General features: G+C 55.6%; 1 protein-coding gene across 1 annotated transcript; it reads right to left on the bottom strand.

Annotated features, from left to right (window-relative positions):
* Positions 1 to 4,476: 4,476 nt before the first annotated feature.
* Positions 4,477 to 20,608, bottom strand: SLC7A3 (solute carrier family 7 member 3). The gene is made up of 12 exons (XM_045030616.1): positions 20,484 to 20,608; positions 13,776 to 14,184; positions 13,024 to 13,182; positions 12,658 to 12,838; positions 12,105 to 12,217; positions 10,398 to 10,620; positions 8,729 to 8,868; positions 8,526 to 8,628; positions 7,366 to 7,577; positions 6,187 to 6,353; positions 5,725 to 5,833; positions 4,477 to 5,119 (listed from the first exon to the last, which is right to left on the bottom strand). Exons 2-12 carry the CDS (start codon positions 14,143 to 14,145, stop codon positions 4,986 to 4,988), a joined length of 1,911 nt encoding a protein of 636 aa, XP_044886551.1. The 5' UTR covers positions 14,146 to 14,184; positions 20,484 to 20,608; the 3' UTR covers positions 4,477 to 4,985.
* Between the last annotated feature and the right edge of the window lie 428 nt (positions 20,609 to 21,036).

Raw genomic sequence — 21,036 nt, 5'->3', positions numbered from 1 at the left:
CAGCGATGATCAGAGAGAAGAGTGCTTGTAAGTAAGGCACCAACAGGGCCAGCTCTAGGCACCAGCATTCCAAGCATGTGCTTGGGGCGGCACTTTTCAAGGGGCAGCACTCCGGCTTCCCCCACACCCGTTCCGCAGCAGCACTCTGCCTCCCCTGTTTATTTTGTGCTTGGGGCAGCAAAAAACCGTGAGCCAGCCCTGGGCACCAACAACAGAACATTCCAGCCGGAGCCTGTCCACTCCCTCCAGCCCCTTCTGTACCACACTGAGTAAAGCAGCGGCCTGGTCAATTCCAGGTCTTTGGATTGACACTGGTGCCATCTGCTATCCAGCAGGTGTCAACCGCCTGATTCCAGAGCTGTAAAGGCAAGCGATCAGTTCTCCATCCGATAGCAAAAATCACTCTGAGAAGACTTTTTTTAATCCAGTCTCCAGCTTGCTGCTCTGACCTCAGGGGCTGATTGGAAGGAGGCCCCAGCACTAAGTCAAACCTGTCCTTGCACAGAACTCTGAAGTAGAATTATTGAGTGCCTTTCACATTTACAGTCCCTGGTTGTAACAGGACAGGAAGCAGAAATACTGCAAAGACAGAATTTTATGCACTGTGCTGACAAGGCCAGAACCCTGCCATGTTTTTGGGGCCAAAAGGGGACAGAGACGCAAGACTTGCCTCCAAGCAAGAGCTGAGTTAGAAGCTGGTAGCCTTCAAGTGAGCGCTGTTCCTGCCACTGGGTGTCCTGAGTCGCTGGGCAGATATCAAGTCTGTTCTGCACTGAGATAAGCTTGGTTTGTTGGACAGGACCAGCACCTGTGTCTGATTGTGCCTTACCTGCTTTGAGGGTCACAAGCACTTGCCTAAAGACATAGCCTTGGTTAAGAAAGCAGCAATTTCACCTTCAGCTGAGCACTTCCCCCCACTCCATGGCAGATACTAACCACACCAATTCCCCTACAGACCCAAATGGACTTCCCCTTTACTGCCTACACACGCAGACCCCAAGGTGCACTGGTCTCTCTGGGGACGTGGCCTGGCTAGGACACGTGCTAGTAGTGAATGCATTACAGATCAGAGTCCCAACACATCCAGTGAGTTGCACTGAAACTACCAGAGCTCTTCCTCCAGAAAGAGCGAGTGAGCCCCTGCCAAGGCTGCAGGGAGCCAAGCTACTCAAACCAGGGGGCAGCCAGGGACATGCTGGCAGAGTTGTGATGGTTCACACTACGCACAACACTGAGGCCCAAGACTCACTCACCAAAGGCTGGGCAGGCTCCGAGTGCCTGTCGTGCCAGGCCACTGGGTGCTCCAAGGAAGAACACCGCCAGGGCAAGAAACCTCTGCGCACAGGGATTTAAGTGGGAATCCTGCTGTCGGGGGGAGCTGACCCTTTGAAGGATTTGAGCCCAGCCTCACCTGTGCCACGTCATCCAGTCCCAGCTGATGGGTTTGGGCCTGTAGTTGAGTCAGGCGCCCAAGCACCACACTGGCAGGCTGGGGACAGGGATGAAGAGGCCCAGGCGCTAGGTCTGTCCCGAAGAGCCAGATCTGCAGTGGGCCTGGCAGGGCTCCCCGGCACAGAGGGCTCTGAGGGGCTGAGGCTTGAAACCTGTCACAGGGATCCAGAGGGACCCAAGGACGGGGCTCTCCACGCCAGCCGGATGGCACGACCTCATGAGAGCAGATGGCTGAGGAGGAAATGCCAGGCAGCAGGAGCTGGAGGCTTTGGGGACAGACTTGCTGAGCCCAGCAGGGGAGAAGGGCAAAGGCCATTTTGGCTGTCAACTGAACTTCGTTTTAATAGACAACTTGCACAAGAGATGGCGGCAGTTTGAAAACCGAGGCAGCACCAGGGCCCCATGTTGGTTCCGGTCAGACACACTTACGCCTGCGAGCAGGAACCCCCACGGCACTGCCTGACCAGGCCTAGTCCCCTCGGGATCCACAGCTCTCTTGGGGGTCCCAGGCCCTGCAAGTTCCTACCGTGCTCAAATACATTTCCCCACCCTCTGCAGGAAGGAGTCAGGGCTGCCGGCTTCTCCCCATGGGAGGGAAGGGGGACATTGAATACACAATGTGTAGCCTCCACTGCCCCTGACAAGGACTTTGGAGCCAGCAACAGCCCTCTCAGAGCAGCCAGCTCCCCTCTGCACCCACACTGCCACCTGCCTGGGCATTCTGTACAAGTAGGGGCATTGCCAGCAGATCGAGGGACGAGATCATTCCCCTCTATTCAACATCGGTGAGGCCTCATCTGGAGTACTGCGTCCAGTTTTGAGCCCCACACTACAAGAAGGATGTGGAAAAATTGGAAAGAGTCCAGTGGAGGGCAACAAAAATGATTAGGGGGCTGGAGCACATGACTTATGAGGAGAGGCTGAGGGAACTGGGATTGTTTAAGTCTGCAGAAGAGAAGAACGAGGGGGGATTTGATAGCTGCTTTCAACTACCTGAAAGGGGGTTCCAAAGAGGATGGATCTAGACTGTTCTCAGTGGTGGCAGATGACAGAACAAGGAGCAATGGTCTCAAGTTGCAGTGGGGGAGGTCTAGTTGGATATTAGGAAACACTATTTCATTAGGAGGGTGGTGAAGCACTGGAATGGGTTACCTAGGGAGGTGGTGGAATCTCCTTCCTTAGAGGTTTTTAAGGTCAGGCTTGACAAAGCCCTGGCTGGGATGATTTAGTTGGGGTTGGTCCTGCTTTGAGCAGGGGGTTGGACTAGATACCTCCTGAGGTCCCTTCCAACCCTGATATTCTATGATTCTCCCATCACTGCCGTCCCAAGCTGACAAGGAGCAGCCCCTGCAGCTCGCGATGGGGTGGGCTAGACAGCCCAGAGACATGCTCCTTAATACCTGCTCCACCAAGGGTCCAGCCTCCATTGCAGCTGGGAAGGAGCATGGCCCAGCAGAGAGGGCCTGGAAACCTGGACTCCACTCCCGGCTTTGCCATTTACATGAAAGGTTTAGCATTGGTCCCTCCAGGCAAGCACCTGACTAAGTGATGCCTTGCTCCCCACAGCTGGACTCTCTGGCTTAGCTTCAGGCCTCTGAATTTCCCCACCTGTAAAGTCAGAATAATGCTCCTTTTCCCCAACGTATCTTCGGGGTTCTCGGGCACCCCCAGCATTGTAGTGTCTGAGCCTCACGCACACAGAGTTAGCCTCATCTTGCAGACAGAAAAACAGCCACAAACACAGGAAGAGATTTGCCCCACATTTGTGGCAGAGCTGGGACTAGGAGTCCAGATCACATGGCTCCCAGTGCAATGCCCTCATCTCCCTCTGCTTTGAGATCTGCAGTGACAAGTGCTCAGTGGAACACGCCTGGCAAGTGGACACCATGCTAAGGATTAACAAGCCGGCCAGAGCCAAGAGGTCTGCCTGGCGTTATAATAATTGTCCAGGTGCCAAGCGCCTCTGGGAGCCCAGAATTCTCTACCTCATCTGCCCTACAGTGGGAGCTGTGGGCACTTCCAGGCAGGCTGGCCCGTTATGCTACAGCTGCCAGAAGTGCCTCTAGCTGCTGCTGAGAAGCTACTGGGCACCTCCAACACCAGCTCCTCTGTGGCCAGCCAGCATCCCACTGCCTGCTACAGACACGACACCGGGAGCTCTGGGTGTAGTTCTGGGGCAGGTGAAGGAAGGCCAAGGCTGATCTTCCGTGAAACTCCCTGTGATCCGTCAGTCCAGACCAGCCTCTGCGGGCGCCTATCACAACAGGGTCCTAGACCATGACAGGGGCTCCCCAGTGCTATGGTAACAAATCCTTCTTCATAAAGCCCTGGTCTCCACTTACGTTATGCCAGCATTGCTATGTCTGAGGCATGTGAAAATCCCACACTCCCAGAACAGGTCTGGCTCTGCTGGCAAATCCCTAGTGCAGATGCAGTTGTAGACAAAAGGTTCCGGTCCCACTTATTTCACTTGCAACACTGGTCTAAGTGGCACTGGCAACAGCACTGCTGCTGGTCTGACAGGATTACTGCGGGTCTCCCCTCTAGGAGGGGTTGCTGGTAGCTAAGCTGACAAACTCCCTTCTAGTATAGACAAGGCCTAAGAGCGCCAGGAAAACATCACTGGCTGCAGCACTTAAACCCTGCGAGATTTGCAGACCGGCAGAAGTTAAAGTGCCATTAAAGGAGGTTGAGACTGTGCCAGAGGAAATGCTACTGTGGGATACACTTAATTAAAATGATAACGGAACAGGGCTCCGCAGGGACACATGCCTTGATAACAAAGCCTCTAGCTTGTCTGAGTAATTACCCAGGCCTCTGTCTCCCCCAAACACCAAACCCTCCCCAGAAAGCTGCTGGGAAGAGTCCTGTCCCGTTTGTTCTGTGCACCTTCCCCAGGCATTCCACTGCACTGCTCCAGAGCTGCCACTTTCCAGCGGGGCCGGCGCCTGGGATGTGCCCCAACCACACGTAACTGGGAAATAAAACAAGCATCGAAACAAGCCACCAGCAGACTGAAGGAGCTGAATATTTAAAAAACCCTGGAGTTTAATAGTACAAAAGCCAATATTTAAAACCGATTCTACACACAGAATGTGTTAGGAACCATGGAACACAGGACTATTTACACAGACAGACAGAAGAGAAAGGCAGCCCCTAGCCACATGGCCGGACAGAATAAATATAGCTGCACTATTTACATGGGGGCCTCCTATCAGCCAAAGAAAGCAGCATTCCTGACACACAACAGCGTCAAAGGTAACAACACCCATCCAGGGGAAGGGAGGTTGGCAGACGACTGGCCCCGTCCCTACTCTCAGGTTGATTTGGGATTTTAACATCCAGTTCATCAGAGTAAACAGAGAGGAGCCAACTGGGCTTTGCCACATGACCTCATTTCCGGAATCTGTCTGACTAGGGCTTCGCAGTCTTGTTCAAGTTGCCATTCTGCTCCACAGAGAGGAGGGGCCAGGAGTACAAGGGCCTTCAGGGAGTCCAGGATGCGGATGAGAATGCTCTGAACATCCTCAGTCTCAGACTGTAGCAGCTTCAGGGCTGAGGTCTATCCCGGAGAAGTGCACAGACTTGCCTGCCGTGGAATGGGATTTCTTTTCCTTCTTCCCTTCTATGCTGTTCCGAATTCCATAGCCAAAGTAGATGGCAAAACCTGCAAGAGAATTTCAGCACTGGAATCAGTCCCCAAGCAGCCCAAGAGCTGCAGAAACCTGCCACCTCAGCCCCAGCACACCCTCCCCAGAGCCCAGACAGGCTAACGGGCCTCTAGCTTCCTCCCCCAAGCACTGCCTCCCTCTCCCCCAGGAGGAACAGGCCTGTCCTAGTGCTCTAGTGAGCTGCAGGCAGGGCCCAAACCCCATTTCTGGTGGGCTCTAGACGAAGCATGGCCACAGTGCAGGCAGATTAACGTCATCCGTTGCCAGCTGTTGACTCCAGAGGGCTCAGCTCTCAGCATCTCTCACACAGTGGCAGGACACTGCGGCACCCTGCTACTTCTCGAAGTCTCCACAGCGAGGTGTGAAAATCAGGGTGGAACAGGGCAACTGGGCCCCCATCAGGCAGGGATGGAGCAGCCTCCCCACCCGCCCCAGGTCCAGAGCTCCTCTGCCAGGCCCAAGCCTATCACCAGGTGAATACTGGGGAGTCCAGCCCTTGTAAGGTCCCTCTTATGGGGCTTTTCCCAGGGAGGGGAGGTGAAGAGTGCGAGTCCCTGCCTCTAGGCCAGGACACGATGCCCGGAGTGGTGTGTTCACTTACCTATGGCCATCCAGACAGCAAACCGGGCCCAGGTCCCAGCACTCATCTGCATCATGAGGTAAACGTTAACGAAGATGCTGAAGAGCGGAAGCAGCGGCAGGAAAGGCACCTGTGAGACAAGAGAGACTTAGCCATTGCTGCTGCAGAGAGGAGCACAGCAGGCAAAGGCTGCCCTCCCCCTACCTGTGCTCCCAGCCAAGGAGGGGCCAACCCAGAGTCCGTCACAACCTGGGGACTGACACGCTAGGAACATTCGGTTTTTTGCCCAATTATCTGGCAGCAAAGTCTCAGGGACCCCGGGCAGCTCTCTGACAGGCTGTCTCCTGGCCGGACGGCCCAGGCTGCACCCACGGCCGAGCTGCCAACAGTGAATCCCACTCTCCCCAGCAGAGGTTGCCACGGAACTGGCAGTGGTGGGAATACCTCCTGGGAGGGAGCCCAGCTCCTGGCTGTTACTCTTACTTTGAAAGTCAGCCGGGCGTTGCTCTGCGGCTGCCTCCAGACAATGATGGTGGAGAGCAGAATAAGCACCAGGATGCCTATGCAGAGTACGATCCAGCCCACACTGCCCTCCAACAGGGAGTCCATCTTCTGGGCCAGGATCAGGCACAGGATGGTGATCCACAGAGCTGCAAAAAAGGAGAGACGATGTTGTGTTGCCGAAGCAAAACGGCTACTGCCTCACACCCTCCTCTGATCCCAGCCACAGCTGCAGGCACCAGCGTGGTCACAGCTGCCAGCCAGGCTTTATTCTCTAGGACACCTGCAGATCCTTAGAGACCAGCTGAAGAGCTTGGCCTCTTCTCTTGCCCAGCTCCACGTGACTCTTCCAAATAAATGCACCCAGAAGCGCCGGGGTCATCAACAAGCACTTGCATAGCACTCTGCATACACTAGCCCTCCGCCCCGGGCGACAGTCACGGTCCCTTCTCCCCATTTTCTGGATGGGGATGTGGAGTCAGATATTTGTGCTACTCCTACAGGAGATTCCTGCCTAGACAGGAGCACTGAGGGGCAGCTTCTCTAGTCCAGCAACAGAGTTAGTGACATGCCCTCATTAAGGGGGCCACGCAGCACACCCAGGTGCACTGAACCTTTAGTGCTTCCCGTTAGTTCCTGGCAGTCACAGGGAGACCTGCAGGGGTTCTCAGCTCTCCAATCCTTGCCCCATGTGCTCCACACAGGACATGCCCGAGCAGTCCCAGACTAACCCACACACCCCAGCTCCACGGTGACAGCTCTGTCGAGCAGTTCTGCCTGTGAGCTTTATCCAGACATCACCATTCCAATCAGCACTCCAGGCTAGCTGCCCCCGAGCCCAGCAGGGGCACACACCTGGCCCAGTCACTGTACCCCACCACATTACGGCAGTGTCACCCCTGGAGTTCTGCAGACACGTGCAATGGCTGTGCGCTCACCCTGTGATGAGCTCTGGGGGCACACTGGAAAGCCAGGGCATGAGCATGACACAGGATGCTCCTGTATGGTTTTAACAACAACCCTGCTCATTTCCTGCCTTTGCACACATCGCAGGCCTGGACTCTGTTAGAAACCAAATTAAAGCAATCGCTGTCATTGGGCGACTGTTTCACTTCCTGTGCACCTACCCGGCTGAGGTCAGGCACTTCCTGGCGCACTTACCGACGGCCGCGGTGCTGATGTAAACAATTTTCCCTGACAAGCTGGTTGGAGTTTTGCTGGGGGGGTTGAAGAGGCTCGCCAAGGTGGGCTTCTCCTTCAGTGCAGCCTGGGAGTCACTGACTATGGGGTTCATGACGACTTTCTCCTCCTCGTTTCCATTCAGCTCCACCATCTCCAGGCCCTTTGGAGAGCTCAGCTGATCCCGCTGATACCTGAACCAAACCCCAAGTCAATGGTGACTCAACAGCTGTCCAAGCGGCCTCCAGAGCAGTAGCACAGAGTCAGGTGCTTCCCTGCCAGGGCATTAGGTTCTGAGGCACCCAGCACGAAGCTGTATCCAGGCCAAGACTTTCAAAGTGCAGGCTGGAGCTAAGTCCACTGCCAACAGTAACCAGCTGGCCCAGTGCAGCCTGGCACCCTCATCAGGCTCACTATGTCCGGGCCCACGCAGGGACTACACACACCCGTGTTCAAACGCTTCTGGATGCGATTTACCACCACCACCGATTGGGGTGGCTGTCACCAGGCTCGGGGCCTGGCCAGCCTGGCACAGGTGCTGGAACTAGGGGTGCTGCACATCCCCTGGCTTGAAGTGGTTCCATCATATCCAGGATTTGCAGTTTGGGTCAATGGCTCTCAGCCCCCCACTGCGCACATTGTTCCAGCGCCCCGGCAGCCTGGGGACTGCTCAGGCTCCGCTCCGTTGAGTCCCGAGCGAGGAGTCTTTAGGGAAGGTCAGAGAGCGACCGCGCAGGAGAGCTATGGTCACAGGCTGCAAAGGGGCCTGTGATATCAGCCAGCCAAGGTTCCCCTGCCCCTCCTTGGGTAGCTTCTAGAACACAAAATACCCAGACCCCCCCTCTGGCCCCAAACACACACTGAGCGTCCGAATGGGGGAAGGAAGGACAGCTTCCACACAAGCTCCCTCTGAGGCCAAGGCCCAGGCTCCTCAGCCTGGCTAGGGCCAGACCCATGCCCATCTCAGCATCAGCTACTGCCATACACCCCCATGGAGATAGCTGCTGGCTCCCCAGGGCGGCTTCTCTCCAACGGGCAAGAAATGGCTTTTCTGGGCAGGGGGCTCTGGCTGCAGCGCACGCTCTCCAGCACATGAACCAAGTGGCCCTGTTCAAAGGGGCAGGCTGTTGGCAGACACCCACCTGAGAATCAGCACACAAACAGAAACCAGAGAGTACGCCAGAAGAGTGCCGATCGACATGAGGTCCACCAGGTCCTTCAGCTCAAACACGAGCGCCATGAGGGCTGCAATACAGCAGGCACAGGATGAGCACAAGCCCTGGGCTCGCTCTCAGACAGGCCATGTGAGCAGCAAAACACAAGGCAGGAGCAAACGTTTGCTTACCAGCAACGATGCCAGACACAATGGTGGCCACCAGGGGAGTCTTTGTCCGCGTGTGCACTCTGGAGAGGAACTTGAAAAGCAGCCCATCCTCTGCCATGGCATAGATCACCCGGGGCATGGGGAACATGGAGCCCAACAAACTGCAGCGGAGAAAGGTTACACCAACACATTCAGTAGTCGCCACCTCGATCCAGACCTCTCGCCACCATGCCAGTCACTAGCTAGTCCCTGTGGCCTTTTCAAAAGCAATGCGTAGTGAGATCAGCACAGAAGGACCCTTCATCCCTTGTCTGGACCCTTTAGATCAGGGCTGGTACATTCTGATCCGACTCTTGGAGTTGGCATCAATTCAGTGGAGAAACGTAGTGGATGCCCCACTGATGACCGGTGATAACATTCTCACAGCAATGGCAGCCAGAGCCATCGCCCCCAGGAAGGGTCACTCCCAGCACGTTTGACAGTCGGCAGTGGGGCAGGGTTCTGTGGTCTCATACTCCCCACTAGATTCCGCACTGAATGAAGCCAGATCGACACACGGCACTCAAAGCGCAGCGAGCGCTTCCCCACAAGGGGTCGCGCAATCAAACTAAATCTGTTCCTAAGCCAACCCAGCTCAGCCAGTACAGTTCGTGCATGTAGACAAGGCCAGTTAACCAGAGCCACACAGATGTGACACTGAGCAGGGGGAGTCCAGAAGCCATGGCCAGGAGGGTCACAACTTAGCACTTTTGTTTCAGTTTATTTTGTTGCACTGATGAGAACAAGCTCTTACCATGAATGGAACTTCTAAGCACAGCTCTCAGCACATCAGAACCATGGCAACAACTTAAAACAATGCCTGTGAGAGGAACTGGCCGCAGGAGGGAGTTCCTTGGGGCTTTTCCTGAAGAGCAGATGGGCTGACAAGTACCACCCACCACAAGAAACAGCCTGCACTGCATGGACGCTTGGTTTACATCCATGTGCCGTGGTAGCAGACAACAGTTTTGGGGGCTTCAATATTATTCAGATAAACAAGTGACTCACACCCAGTGATTCTCATTTGCTAGCATCTGAAGCTGAAGAAGAGGCACAAATTATGCATTTCTGGTGGGCCTGGTGCTGGGATATCTCGGAGCAAGTACACAGAGGTCAGACAAAGGCCCCTGCTTTCCATCGCTTGAATTCTGTTGCTGAGAGTCCCCACCACATGAGTTTCTCATTCTTCTGGCCATTGGCTGCATGGAGTCAGTGCAAACGGCATCAAGTGCCTGTCACTGGTGTCTTCCCATGTCACTCGTGACCGGTTAGGGGATATTTGGGCTCACGAGGCCCCTCAACGAGGGCATGGGTGTGTGGTGCACTGTGGGGGGTACTGGGCACACAAGGGTGAACTGGCTGGGAGGGAACGTTCCTGTCTGAGGCTGGGCAAGGGTTTGCTTTCCACCCACATACACTAGCATACCAGTAAATCTGCCGCTACTGGTTTAAAGCTACAGTTGATCTAGTAGAGATGTAGACAATTACTGCCATGTTGTGGAAGGAAATGAACCTCTCCCCCCAGCCATCTAGTCTCCCGCACTCAATCACCGTTAGCCAGACACCACCTCCATCATTTCCAGAACCAGAACAAGATTCGGGGGAAGCGGTTACTGGAGCAGGGTGCTGGATCAAGTCCCAAGTTCCTTACCTGGTTGAGAGCGCACAGAGAGATCCAACGGCTACAACATAACGGGCAGGCTCCCAGCCCACGTCTTTGAAGGCCTCGGGCAGGGGACTGTCCTTGTTCAGCAGGTAGTAGGGTACCATGAGGGTCAGGGCAGCAGAAACACCAAAATATGCCACAAAGCAGATCAGGAGAGACACAATGATGCCAATGGGGATAGAACGCTGAGGATTCTTGGCCTCCTCCCCTGAAAGAGGAACAGAGATGAGACCTGGAGCACTAACATCTTCCCTCCCCTACACATCTGGAATGTGATACGGGACCACAAGAACCCCATTGCTGCAGATGAGTGGAGAGCGTCGTTGTCAGAAGTGGGGAGGAAGTCAGCTTCTACAGAAGTTTAGCTTTGCTTCTGAAACCCAGGAAGCTGGAGAGCCTTCCCAATGTGACCCAGTGTAGTGCTGTCTGCCTGAGCCTACATACAGCTCCAGTGCCACCACTTGGCTTGGCTAAACAGAATGAAATCAGCAAGATTGGTCAGTTCCAGAACCTGGGACCACAGTAAAACTGCCGATAATCAGGCTGATTTCATAGAGCTGCTGTGACTGGGTGAAGCAGCAGCAGAGGAAGGCACTGGGGTTATTCCATGGGGAAGGCCCCTAAAATGAAATGCAGCACTAGCCACAAGCCACCATGGAAGAGAGAGCATCCAAGCAGGCCAAAGGCATGACATCCCAGCAGAAATGCCAGCACTCTCTCCTTCTCACAGCAGAACCAGGCAGGGCAGGGCTTATCAACAGGCGATTGCCCAGGGATGTCACTGTGGAGCCTCCACTCTCCAGCTAGTAGGTTTAGTGCTCTGACTAGTGGGCGTCCAGGAAATTTTTCAAGCTCCATCTGCCAGGCCAGACAACGCTGCAGAGTGCTCAAAAAGGGGTGAATAGGCACAATAGGACAGGGACTCCTGGGGCAGGAGAACACTCTGCTCCTGTGACACTGCTGCGGTCTCAGTTCTGTTGGGTGCAGACATGGCGAGGGTGTACTTAGATCCTGCCAGCTCGGGGCCTGGGGCCATGCAGCGAAGCCTGCTCACAGCATTTCTTGGCAGTGACAGGAGGAAGCTGAGGCTCCCTCGGGGCAAAGGGCACGTTCTCAATGAACAGAGTAAGTTACTATGGGCTGGGAAGTCAACAGCCGGCATCCCTGCCACAGTTCATTCACTCGCCTCCATGGGCATGTGACTCCTAGTAGCATTCTCAGGAGCTTGCACGCATGGTGGGGAGAGCGGACTCCAGGCTCTGCACCAGAAAGCAGCAGACACTTCAGGGAAAAGACTCCCTCTACCTGCTGGGTATTTTGTTATTAAATGCTGCAGTCTGTTTACAAGAACCAGTTTTCTATGTGCAGGCTGGTGAAAGCTCATTGTACCCACAGTGCCAATTACCACAGTTAAGTCCCCATGTTTGCAGAAAGGCTCATAAAACTGAGCATTTCCCAGATCAGGAAGTGAAGTCTCTGCTCTTGGCAGCACTCAAAGGCCCCGCAACATCGCGCCCTGGGCCATGCAGGGATCGCGGAGAGCTGCTCCCTTGGCTTGGCAAGCAACTGCCCGCCCACACCCAGAACCTATTTGGAAATTCTGCAACCAGAGATCACTGCATGAAAGAGGAGAACGCCGAGAAATACCCCATCCCAAACTCCCGAAAGACAATGCACAAGCAGCTGCTTTACCTGTTGTAGCGATACAGTCAAATCCCACAAAGGCATAGAAGCACGTTGCAGCTCCAGCGAGGATCCCTTGAAATCCAAAAGGAACGAAACCCCCAGATCCCAGGGAGCCAATGCTGAGAGAAGAAAGATTGGTCATTGTTTTGGAAGAGTCTCAGTTAACATCTACCTCCTCTGCCTGCTGGAGACAGAGCTGAAAAGCCCCTGAGCAAATGCCACAGGCAGGTTTCAGATTCTGTATCCTGTGTAAAGCATCCCTGCCGTGGGAGCAGGTGTCTACAGTCACTATCAATATCCAGCTTAACAGCCTGCGACAGGCACAAACCAGAGACTGCAACTGTCAACTGCAGGGGAAGCTGCATGGCACACTCCCTGCCAAGGAACAAACCCAGGGCAGGGCACAGCCCTTCGGAACCAGCTAGCAAGGGGAACACCAAGCAGCAGCCAGAGCGGGCATGGGCAGCACAGCTCCCTAGGTAGGTACCAACTGTGGGCAAAAAGCTGGGCTGCCCTCCCGCTAGTGGGCGGAGTTTGGGGAGTGGGCTGTTCCCCCTACCTAACGTCCTGGCTGGTGGCCACGGCTGAGTGGTTGTAATAGTCTTCTTCAGACAGCTGCCAGTTCTTGACGCTTCCCTTCACAAAGCCAGAGATGATGACGAAGCAGAGAACCAGCAGGTTCACGGCAGTGAAGATTTTATTCACTAAGGCAGATTCACTCACGCCAAATGCCAGCAAACCTGGGGAAGGAACACAAGAGGGGATAGGAGGGGCAGCGCCAGTCACACCCTCCCCACGATCAATGCCCCTGGGCCACACCCTCCCCTCAACACTCCCCTGGGGCCAGCACTGGCCGTGGCCTTCCCAAACTCGCCCGCCCATGCCACACAGCTCCCGTATCTTTACAGAGTTCTGCACCTCTCACCTGTGAGCAGCAGGATCAGGAGCAGTGCGAAGAAATCCGGGTACTCGGCTAGCACACCCGGCACATGCAAGGAGGTGCTGCTTCTAAAGAAGACTGAGATGTGGTTGCCAATGATATTGTCAAAGGAAGAACTCCAGGCTCGGGCGACACTCGCCGTCCCTAGCAACCAAGAGCAAAGTTGCACGTTAACCAGAGAAGCCTCCACCACCGACCTCCTCCCAAGTACATGGCAGAGCTGTGGAGACCCCCCCCAAGCTCAGGGAACCCAGCTCTGCCACGAGCACTGGGAGGATACACGCCTTTGTCATGAGAGCCCTCTAGCACCGTCACCACGGCTTTGCTGTGCCTGAAGGGAAGAACTTGTGGGGTGGCCTCTGGGATCCCCATTCCTCACTGCACCACCCCTAAGCCTTTGGCTCATTGCACAGCTCTTTGGGCCTAGGCAACACCCAGCACTCCCTAGGCTGGGGTCACCAGAGAGGGGCTCCCAGCACTGTCTGGCCTGGCAGGTGAACCCTGAACTCTGTCCCCTAGACCCCGTGCTCCAGATGTCTAATAAGCACAGCCACGACGTGCACAGCCTCCAAGAGCCCCCGACCCGGGAGGGATTGGCCAGACCCTTCATCCTAGCAGTGATGCCTCCCCGTGATCAACAAACTCAGGAAGTTCTCCCCTGCCCTCCACCTGCTGGAGTGTCCTGGGCAGCCTGCCCCAGTCCACTCCAAGTTCCTCCTCTTTCCACCATTTCGTACCTATCACGTAGGACAGGATCAGGTTCCAACCAGTTGTGAAGGCCCAGATCTCTCCCACTGTGACGTAGCTGTAGAGATAGGCAGAGCCGGTTTTGGGAACCCGGGCCCCAAATTCCGCATAGCAAAGCCCAGCCAGCACAGAGGAGAGTGCAGCAACCAGGAAACAGACAACAATTGAGGGGCCAGCCTTTTCCTTGGCTACTTCCCCAGCCAGCACGTACACGCCTGCCCCCAGCGTGCTGCCAACCCCCAAGGCGATAAGGTCCAAGGTGGAGAGGCAGCGGGCCAGCCGGGTGTCCTCCACGCTGAGATCCACAATTCGGCGGCGGATCAGCTTCTTGCCAAAGCCAGTCATTGTTTTCTCAAACATTTTATCCACTCCCAGGAGGTGTCTGACTACTCAAAACCCCTGAAAGAAAATGTAACTCCATTACCACAAGGAACATTAAAGGTAGCAACAGTGTCAGCAAGACAAGACTGCAGAGATCTCAAGAACCAGCAGCATGCAGCCAACCAGAGCAGTCCCTGCTGTAGAGCTCCAGCAAACCCTGAGGCTAGGCTAGCTGGAATTTCGCAGTGACCTCACTGCTGCATCCCTGGTGAAGACGTCCCAGGCTCCACTAACGCCTGTCAACTGATCCCACTAGCACAGGGAGTTAACTGGTCCACCACACCGATGTGCATCAGCCCTTTCATGGTACCCATCGCCCGTTAACCTGCTTGGTGCCTATCCACCATCACTTGCCAAGGGTTGTGTACCAGCCTTGTCTGCAACCCAACTCCCCCGAACCAACTTCTGGTTTATTTGCTTTTCAGTGGTAGGAGACACAAGCAAAGGACAAGCCCAGCAATTGTTTGTTATGGAAACCTAAGACTCCGCAGGCAAGCACTGAACACTCCACACCCGTCAATACCTAAAGGCAGGTCTCACGACCGGTTAGCTGTCTGAGGCATACTCCCACTCCGCTTGGCAGCCTAGACACTCCCTGGCCCAAATGTGACTGTTTGAATATTCTTATTATGCCACAGTCTGTGGGTGTGAATGGCAGAGACTGGCACAAAACCGAACGTTCTGCCAATTAAACGGATAATCCGGTAAACTAGGCTGAGTCACTAGAATGAGGCAACTTTTCTCTTGGCATTTACACTAAGCTCATCTCCATGGTGCCTGGCCAGACTCTCAGCCCAGCACCAGCCTCTCGTACTAAGTCACAGTCAGTGCTGCAGAGATTCCCAGCAAGCACTATGCTGATGCCAGCCACCAGAGGAGCTGGTGCATGGAGCCTGGGAATAGGGACAGGGTCAGGAAACAGCCCTACAGTATATGTTGCTGGGCTGGAAAACTTCTCATGGCCTTATATTGAACCCTAGAGTAAGAACATGCCCTTCATCCAAGGATCTCCAAGGGCTTCATAATCACGCAGCCTCACAGAGGGCAGCAGAGCTCTGCACATCCACACAATCTGCTGAAGTCCCTGCTCACCTGATGTCCCATCTCAGTGGCCGGCCCCAAGCCCCAGGAGACTCCTGTGGATGGAGATGGGTCACACGGGGCAGGAGAGCCACAGCGTTGATGGAACCCAGCTTGAGAAAGGGACTTTGAATTCACTTTTGGAGTACTCTGCACAGTCTTTACGGCATTTTTAACATCATGCTGGAGTTAATGCCATTGGCCGGGCATCTGGCTGTTCCCCAAATCTTAGCAAGACGGCTCTCTTCGTACCCCTGGAGCTCTGTGACGAGGAATTGGTATGATCTGCCACCATAGACACTGTCTCTCACGGAAGCGGGTGTTATTTAACTGACGGGAGAGCTCTCGCCGAGCGGCTTGGAACATCTCCGTGTAGCACTGTTGTAGTGTAGATGTTAGCCAGAGTTACAGCAGAGACCAACAATCTGCCAGGAGATGGTTGCTGCACCTAATCCCTAAATGAACCAGCACACTCAGAGCTTGCATTGGTTTTTTTAAACCTAACTTCCCATGACTCTTTAGCCATTCTGCTTTGGAGAACAGACACAGTTGCCTTTAACTCAGCTGTCACATGGGATGACAGATTGCTCTCTCTAACGGAGCACAAACCAGATCATACCAATTCCTCTCCACAGAACTCCAGGGGTCTGAAGAGAGCTGTCCTGCTAAGATTCGGGGACAGTCAGATGCCAGGGCATGCAGGCTTGTTCATCCACCTGAGCGCTGCAGCCCTCAGAGCGTAGGATCACTTCCTTCTTGGGAGGTATTGCTGGAATATGCAGGCACACAGATAGGATCCCCAGCAACTTCCAAACTGTTAGTTTAAGTAATGCTGATGAGGAATTACAGTAGCTGCTGATCGTGACCACCGGAATTATAATTGCAAAATCATTTCCACTATAACCAGCTGCTTTATCATGATCCAGTTCTGGCAGCAATTGCTATTGGAGCTGAACCATCCATGTTTGGCCTCTACCCAGTGGTGATTCTATTGCTGTGAAAGTGATGAACAACTGCAACAATTTGAGCCATGCAGCTGAAGAGGCTTTTCTAGATTTTAAACTCTAACCACCACCCACCTTACAGGGGCTAACTAACCCAGCTGATCTCAAACCTCAGGCCTGGCCCATATCTACCCCTTGTTGTCCAACCCATGTGGCTAGCAGTGCCAGGCAGGTAGCTCCTGCACCTCCAAGCGCAGCTGGTTACGTGCTTCAGGGAACTCAAGCTTGGACGGTGACGTCTGAAAACTGCAAAAGATAGGAACTGCCAGAGTGGATCAGGTCCATCTACTTGAGTAGCCTGTTTCCAGTCGCCAATACCAGGTATTTCAGAGGAAGGAAGGTGTAAGAAACCCTGCAGTAGGGAAATGCAGTATAACCTGTTCTCCGTGAAAGTCTCCCAATCCCTAACAGAGAGGGGCTGAAGCCCTGAAGCAGGAGCTATTATACTCATTGCAAAAGAAACACTGATAGGCCATTGATAAAACTCTGGACACTTCATGTCCTAGTACAGTAGCGAACGCAGAGATGAGCTATAGCAGTAAGACTCCACAATCAGAGCCATTGCAAGGGAAGAATTCTCAACTCCATCGTGGCCATTGAAAAGCTTTGCCTTAGCCATTCAACGAGCCAGGCAATCAGCATGACACCGGAGATCAGTATCTAACGCGTAAAGCTGAGATGGGACAGAACAGAACATGGTGGCAGCGGCACTAGCAACAAAGTTCAGTTCAGACAGCAATCCCAGGCACACCGGCTGTTAGCCGCCACCAGGGGGGCCGGATAGAAAGTGTGAAAAATCAGGACGGGGGTGGGAGGTAATAGTCACCTGAATAAGGAAAAGCCCTGAATATCGGGACTACCCCAATAAAATCAGGACATCTGGTTGCCCTGGCCTCCACCAAAACAGGAAGCATTAGCCCTATTTAAATACCCAGTAACTTGGTTTGTATTATTTTACATTAACTTCTGGCTTTCTCTATTTTCAGCATCCATGAGCTGCCATCCCCATTTCTCAAACAGCCATCTGAGTCAGACACGAACAAACCTCAGCTCCAGGCTTCCAAAATTCACGGCCCAAGAAACAAATTGGCTGTTGCCATGTGGAGCCTACCAGCTGCAGTCATCAAGACAGCACAGATCTGCCAGGTACTACACCGGACTCAAGTAGAACCTGCTTAGGGGAGGAACACGACAGTGACAGTCACGTAGCATTAAACCCCACTGAAAAACAAACATTCTCCACCCTCGTGCTGTGCACAGGAACTAAGCAATGACAACATTGCAACAGTAAGGCTAAGCTGCTTAGAAGGCCTTAGCGTGTTATAATAGGAAGCTTTATAAGCACATGCAAAACATACCAGGCAAACGCCAGCCTAACACAGTAAAACAGAAGCATTTCCAGGGACACACACAACCTTTCTCTAGCAAAACTCAGTTGGCCACGGCACACATGTTTCTAGGTAGTCTGCCAAAGCTGGGCAACATCTGTCTGAATAAAGACAGGTGGGCTTTAAAGAGCTGTTAAACCCCCCATGAGAAACAGCTGCCTGCCAACTGGGACCCCAAGTTCTCTCCCCAGGGGGCTAGGCAGCAGAGAAGCACCACACCATTCTTCAGGGTGCCAGCACTGGAGGCGAGAGCAGCTGGGAGAGCATCAGAGGTCTGGGTATGCCTAGGTGTGTTTTGAGAGGCAAGTCAGTAGCTTCAGTGCCAAATGGGAGTGCAAGATGTGAACGCTGGCAGCACTGATGAGTGAGCAGTAAGTGCTGCACAGCAGGTGCGAGCCACTGTCTCCACGCTCTGAAGAGCCAGAGACAAACAGCAGGAGGGGAGAGAATCAAAGCAGGGGAGAGGCGCTCCTGTGAATTGTGCCATTCGTGAGGAGCCTCCAGATAAACCAGAACCCAGGCAAAGCTCAGCAGTGATGGAAGTGTATTTTAGAGACCGAGAATTTAACTTACTCAAGCTACTGGCCCCAAAGCGTTTGGTTGTGAACAGGGGCGGCTCTAGGTATTTTGCCGCCCCAAGCACGGTGGATTCAGCGGCACGCTTGCGGGAGGTCCGTCAAAGCCACGGGACCAGCAGACCCTCCGCAGGCATGCCGCCAAAGGCAACCTGCCTGCCGCCCTCGCGGCGCTGGCAGAGCGCCCCCCGTGGCTTGCCGCCCCAGGCACACACTTGGCATGCTGGTGCCTGGAGCCGCCCCTGGTTGTGAAGAGTACTTAGCAGGGAGCTGCTCTGAAGCTGTTATTGACACAACAGCTGTGGGGTGTGGTGCAATTCCCATGGCACCCAGCTCCCTTGCCCTGCGAAGGGGTCAGTGGCACAGACTGGAAGCATCCCATGCACTGTTGCCGATTTGAAAGGCTACAAATCCAGTGTTATCACTACAGCATATTTCAGCTGATCCTTCAAAGTCTCGTTCCTGTCTACAGAAAACCAACAATTTCCTTTCCGTGGGGGGAGGAAGGGAGATGGCCCAGTTAGCGCCTCCTGCTGCCTGAATGCCCTCAAGTTCCACAGCCAAACCAAACAGAAGCGGACGGTCTCCTCTGAAGTCCTACACAGCACAACCTCGGTCGCACTCTGAAAGGGGCAGCCTGGGGCGGGCCAGCACATGATCCGGCAGCAACAGACAGGAGCCAGAGCCATGCTCGTACGCACCATCGCCAGCCGCTCTCCTCCAGAGGAGCATTCCTGGTCCCCATTGCCACACGGGTTTAGTACCGGAATGCCAGAAAGCCAGCCAAGGGAAACTGACATGGCAGACGCTGTACCGACTCCTAAGGCCCCCGGAAGTTTTCAGCGTTTGCTCGACACCCATGACTGCCTGAGGTGCCACCTTGTCATAGCGCCTGACAGAACTGCCTGTGTGGAAGTCTTGCTGAACGCAACCACCACTGGGAGCTCAACCCAAGGCTGAGGTTAGGGAGTGAGTGATGCTCCACAGAGCGATTCATGGACGAACAGACAGGCAGGAGGGGCCAGCCTGGAGCAGGCTGCTTAGCACAGTGCCAAGGGCTAGGACTGCTACTCCGTGCAGAGGCATATTGGCCCCAGGGGACAAGGCCAGGCAGCCAACACTGGAGGCTGAGGAAGGTGGCCAGGCTTCGCTCACACCCAGCTGTTTCACCTCTCTGTCCCCTGTTACAAGCCCCTATCCTTGTATGCTTGTCGCTATCGGGATTTTCATACGGGTCTAGTTTTTCCCTGGTAACGGCAATAAATCACCCAATAAACGAGCACAGCTCCCCAGTCCAATGCCCCCGACTCAGTTCTGCCTCCTTTTGAATTTGTGATGCCCTCTGGCAACCCCTCGGGTGCCTGAGCGTGAGCTGGGGCAGCGAGGGAATCCTGGCACAGCAGGGCGCACGGGCCTCAGTCTGGGTCCAGCCGGAGCAGGGATTTGACGCGTGGCCTTTTCTTTTTCTATGAAGAGGGAGAAACTAACGTGGCTCTCAACCTTCCCCGACTGCCGTGCCCCTTCCAGGAGCCGGACCGGTCTGTGTACCCCAAACTACACCTCACTTAGTCACTGCCGGGGGAGGAAATCAGCCACACACACAAAGGTGTCACAGCACCTACTCCTGAGAAATGGCTGCTCCACATGTCACCGTACAACTATAAGGCACCTCCACGGGGCTGGAGATGGCGCGCCCGCAGTTCCCTGTACAGGGCAGGGAGCAGCACAGACGGGCCCCGAGCGAGACGGGCCAGCGGGCAGTGACTGTGCCGGGGCTCTGGCTGCGGGGCTGACCCCGGCGCACCCCGCGGTGCGTGTGAGCCGCGGCCCTGGCTGCCGCCAGCGGGGAAGGACCGCGCCCGGGGCAGGCGGCACCGACACGAGCGAGCAGAGGCAGGAGCCGGGCGCCCCCGCCGCAGCGGCTCGGCGCGGGGTCCCGCGCGGGAGTTTCCACGCGGCCCGGCGGGAGAAGTTCCGCGCAAAGTGCCCGGGTCCGCGCGGAGCCGGCGCCGAACTCGCAGCTCGGGCGCCCGCGATCGCAGGCGGGACCAGGAGTCACACGCGGATCCTCGCCCCCACGCGCAGGCCCCGAGACCCGCCCGGCGCCGGAGCCGGAGCCGGGCCGGGCCCCCCGACGCCGCCCCGCGCCCGCCCGCCCGGCCCGGCTGATGTAACCGCGGGCCCCGCTTGCGCGATCGCCGCCGGCAGCCCGGGAGCGGGGGCAGCCGCGGCGGGGCAGCCCCACGCGTGTCCCGGCCCGGCCCACTCACCACGCAGGTCCCGCCCGTGCCAGCTCCGGAACTATGAATGGGGGGCGCGCGGGAAGCCGCCGCTTTTTACCTGGGCGGAAGGGGGCGGGGCCAGCGACCCACGCTCCTCCCCCCGCCCCGCCCCGCGCCGCCTCCCCAGCGCCGCTGCTCGGCAGCGCGGACTTGCGCAGGGACAAGCGCAGGGAGAGCGGGCAGGGAGAGGGGCCCCGCGCAGGGACGGGCGCAGGCAGAGGAGCCCCAGACAGGGCAGGGCCTGGGGAGAGGGGCCCTGCGCAGGGACGGGCGCAGGGAGAGGGGCCCCGCGCAGGGACGGGCGCAAGCAGAGGAGCCCCAGACAGGGCAGGGCCTGGGGAGAGGGGCCCTGCGCAGGGACGGGCGCAGGGCAGGATGCACTTAGCCTGCAGCAGGGAGTTCCCACTGTGCCCAGCCCCTGGGCATATAATGCCATGACGCCTGCTCGTGGGATAGGCGCTTCCCAGACACCCAGCTCCATGGCGGAACAGGACCTAGCCATGGCAGCCTTGTACAGATGATGCCCAGACTGGCACCTGGG

This window comes from Mauremys mutica, chromosome 9, assembly GCF_020497125.1.
Source record: "Mauremys mutica isolate MM-2020 ecotype Southern chromosome 9, ASM2049712v1, whole genome shotgun sequence".
In the NCBI taxonomy this organism is placed as follows: domain Eukaryota; kingdom Metazoa; phylum Chordata; order Testudines; family Geoemydidae; genus Mauremys; species Mauremys mutica.
This window is presented reverse-complemented; position numbering and strand designations above follow the sequence as displayed.